At 35.5% G+C, this 2,500-nt stretch overlaps 1 protein-coding gene across 1 annotated transcript in view; it reads right to left on the bottom strand.

The window, feature by feature from the left end:
- Positions 1-1,871: 1,871 nt before the first annotated feature.
- Positions 1,872-2,500, bottom strand: part of LOC135196826 (glycine-rich protein-like) — a 1,264-nt gene continuing 635 nt past the window's right edge. Inside the window, exon 2 of the mRNA XM_064223617.1 lies at positions 1,872-2,500. This exon is cut by the window's right edge and continues 50 nt beyond it. Within this exon, the coding sequence (XP_064079687.1) occupies positions 2,029-2,500 (472 nt within the window). The 3' untranslated portion in view covers positions 1,872-2,028.

Below are 2,500 nucleotides of genomic sequence, written 5' to 3'. Positions count from 1 at the left end.
ATATCATGATTTCTTTCATATTCTTTGGAGGTTGGATCTAGAGGCTTTGTAGTGACAAGCGTATCCAAAAAAAGAGCAAAGAATTTCAAAAGTTAAGAGGGCAATGTGGCTATTACATTTACATATGTATCTGGTAAAAATGACCACTAGATGTTGTCTTTCAATTTTTTGAAAGACAATGCCTCCCGAATATCACATTTGTCCCCTTAAAACGGTTCAGATATGTAGATGACATCTTAGTAGTCTTACCTGTTGGTATCGATGTAAAAGATCTATTGTCTAAATTGAATAATTTAGTGCCATCTATAAAATTCACGGTTGAAATTGAAAATAACTATGGCATCCCTTTCCTAGATGTATCAATGCATAGAGAATCTTTCCAATGTAAATTCAGTATTTATAGGAAACCCACAAATAATTTAACATATGTACATTTTTATGTTGGCCATCATCTTAATATTAAAATTTCAATGTTCTTACGTGCTTTGCGGATTACGAGTCCACAATATCTTGACCAAGAAAGAGAATACATAAAAAAGAAAGGAAATGATCCCTGATACCCACCTCATATAATTGATTTATGTTATCAAAATCTCACAAAAAGTTTTATAGTGTTGTTAGTAATGGAAAAGAAACCCCTAAAAATGTGCTTAGCTTACCTTACTTTCGTGGATTTGAAACCATAAAATCAATATTTAAATCGTTTAATGTTAATGTTGTGTTCTTTAGTAACAATACCATCAATAATATACTAATTAGGAATAATCCCGTAACAAATAACAACATCATTTACAAAATTCCTTGTAAGGATTGCCCGTCTTTTTACGACGGTCAGTCAAGTAAAAATTAATGTGTTCGGGTTAAGCAGCATATGTATTCAGTAAGAACAGCCCAGACTTCAAATGTACTATTTATCCATCTGAGCGGAAAATCTCTTTGTATAAATTGGGGCGATAGCTCTGTAAGAAATTTACTGGAATTAGCAATTATACAAATCACTAATAAAAACAACCTAAATCTTAGTCTGGGATTGTACCATTTGGACCAATATATTTGTAAAATGTTTATGAAGGACCTTAAAATAAATGAATTAACTACTAATTAATAGGTCCCACATATTTATAGTTATTATATATTTCTCTCTGTCTGTCTTTTTGTCTGTCTGTCTGTCTCTCTCACTCATGCTCGCTATATTTATATCCTATTTTCATTTCTCACTCATTGTTGGAACATTTTTTTGTAAATTTCATGTTATCAATACAAAATGTATCGTTCTTTGAGTATAAAGGCACCGTGTCTAAATCCTTAATCTGATTTTCGGGATTTTACTAAGTCGTATATGCCTCCATATTTTTCAAAGTGTATTGTTTTCTGACTAAATCATCTGTTGACCACGTCTGGGTGGCTGCTTTAAAATCTCTAATCTTGCTCACGGGCGATTTTAAGTTTCTTTAGAGTGAATTGGACCTTATGCTAATCTTGTAATGTCAGTTTGGATAATAAGCCTACTCGTACTATGTTTTTGCTCTGTTCTGATCAGTTGTGCCTCAAGTAAAGGGTCGTGTAGACCGAAAGATCTTGGCAATTCTCGTCTTTTCATTTTCCTCCTTGGCATCACCTTTATTGATTTATATATATATATATATATATATATATATATATATATATATATATATATATATACTATATATATATATATAAGTACATGAGTATTCACACGAAAGAGCGTATGTATATTTGTAATTCATAGTATGAGATGCGTTATTCATACAAAAATTACAAACCCCTTTCTCAACTGTATGCATATAGAAATGTTTTCTTTCTTATGATTTGCCGTAAGGAAAGCGGTTCAGTAAAATTAAAAAAGGTAATTTCTGGCAAAAAAATATAATTTATTTTATAAATGCATATGTTGTAAAAAAATTAAAGTATATTTATATATATATATATAGTAAATCTATGTAATATCTGGACTCATATCCCAATTGTAAGCGTTGATGAGGCCTTATCTCCATAAATATTCATTGATTACTCGGATTCTTGCTCTGTGTCAGGCTCTAGATCAGCACTTCGCTTCCCGAGGAGCAAGTGTTTCAGATGGCCGTGTTTCAGCCCACCGGCTCCTCCGAAGCCTTTGAGGATGTGGTTTCCATGACTGTATCCAGTGGAGTGGCTGTATCCATTGGCGTAGTTTCCAGCGCCCAGGAGACCTCCGTAGCCTCCGAATCCCCCTCCGAGCCCACTATTCAGGCCCAAGCCACCGAGTCCTAGGCCTAGCAATCCAGGCTCCGGATCAGCGCTTCGCTTCCCGAGGAAGTGTTTGTTCAGGTGGCCGTTTGCGATACCTCCCAGTCCTTTGAATCCTCCTAAAATATGGTTTCCGTGGCTGTATCCTTTGGAATGGCTGAATCCGTTGGCGTAGTTTCCGGCGCTCAAGATGCCCCCAGCGCCGCCATATCCCCCACCGAATCCTCCGTTGAGTCCTAAGCCGCCGAGTCCA

Source organism: Macrobrachium nipponense, chromosome 18 (assembly GCF_015104395.2).
Source record: "Macrobrachium nipponense isolate FS-2020 chromosome 18, ASM1510439v2, whole genome shotgun sequence".
Taxonomy (NCBI): Eukaryota; Metazoa; Arthropoda; class Malacostraca; order Decapoda; family Palaemonidae; genus Macrobrachium; species Macrobrachium nipponense.
Note: the sequence above shows the minus strand (reverse complement) of the source record. Positions and strands in the feature narration are given on the sequence as shown.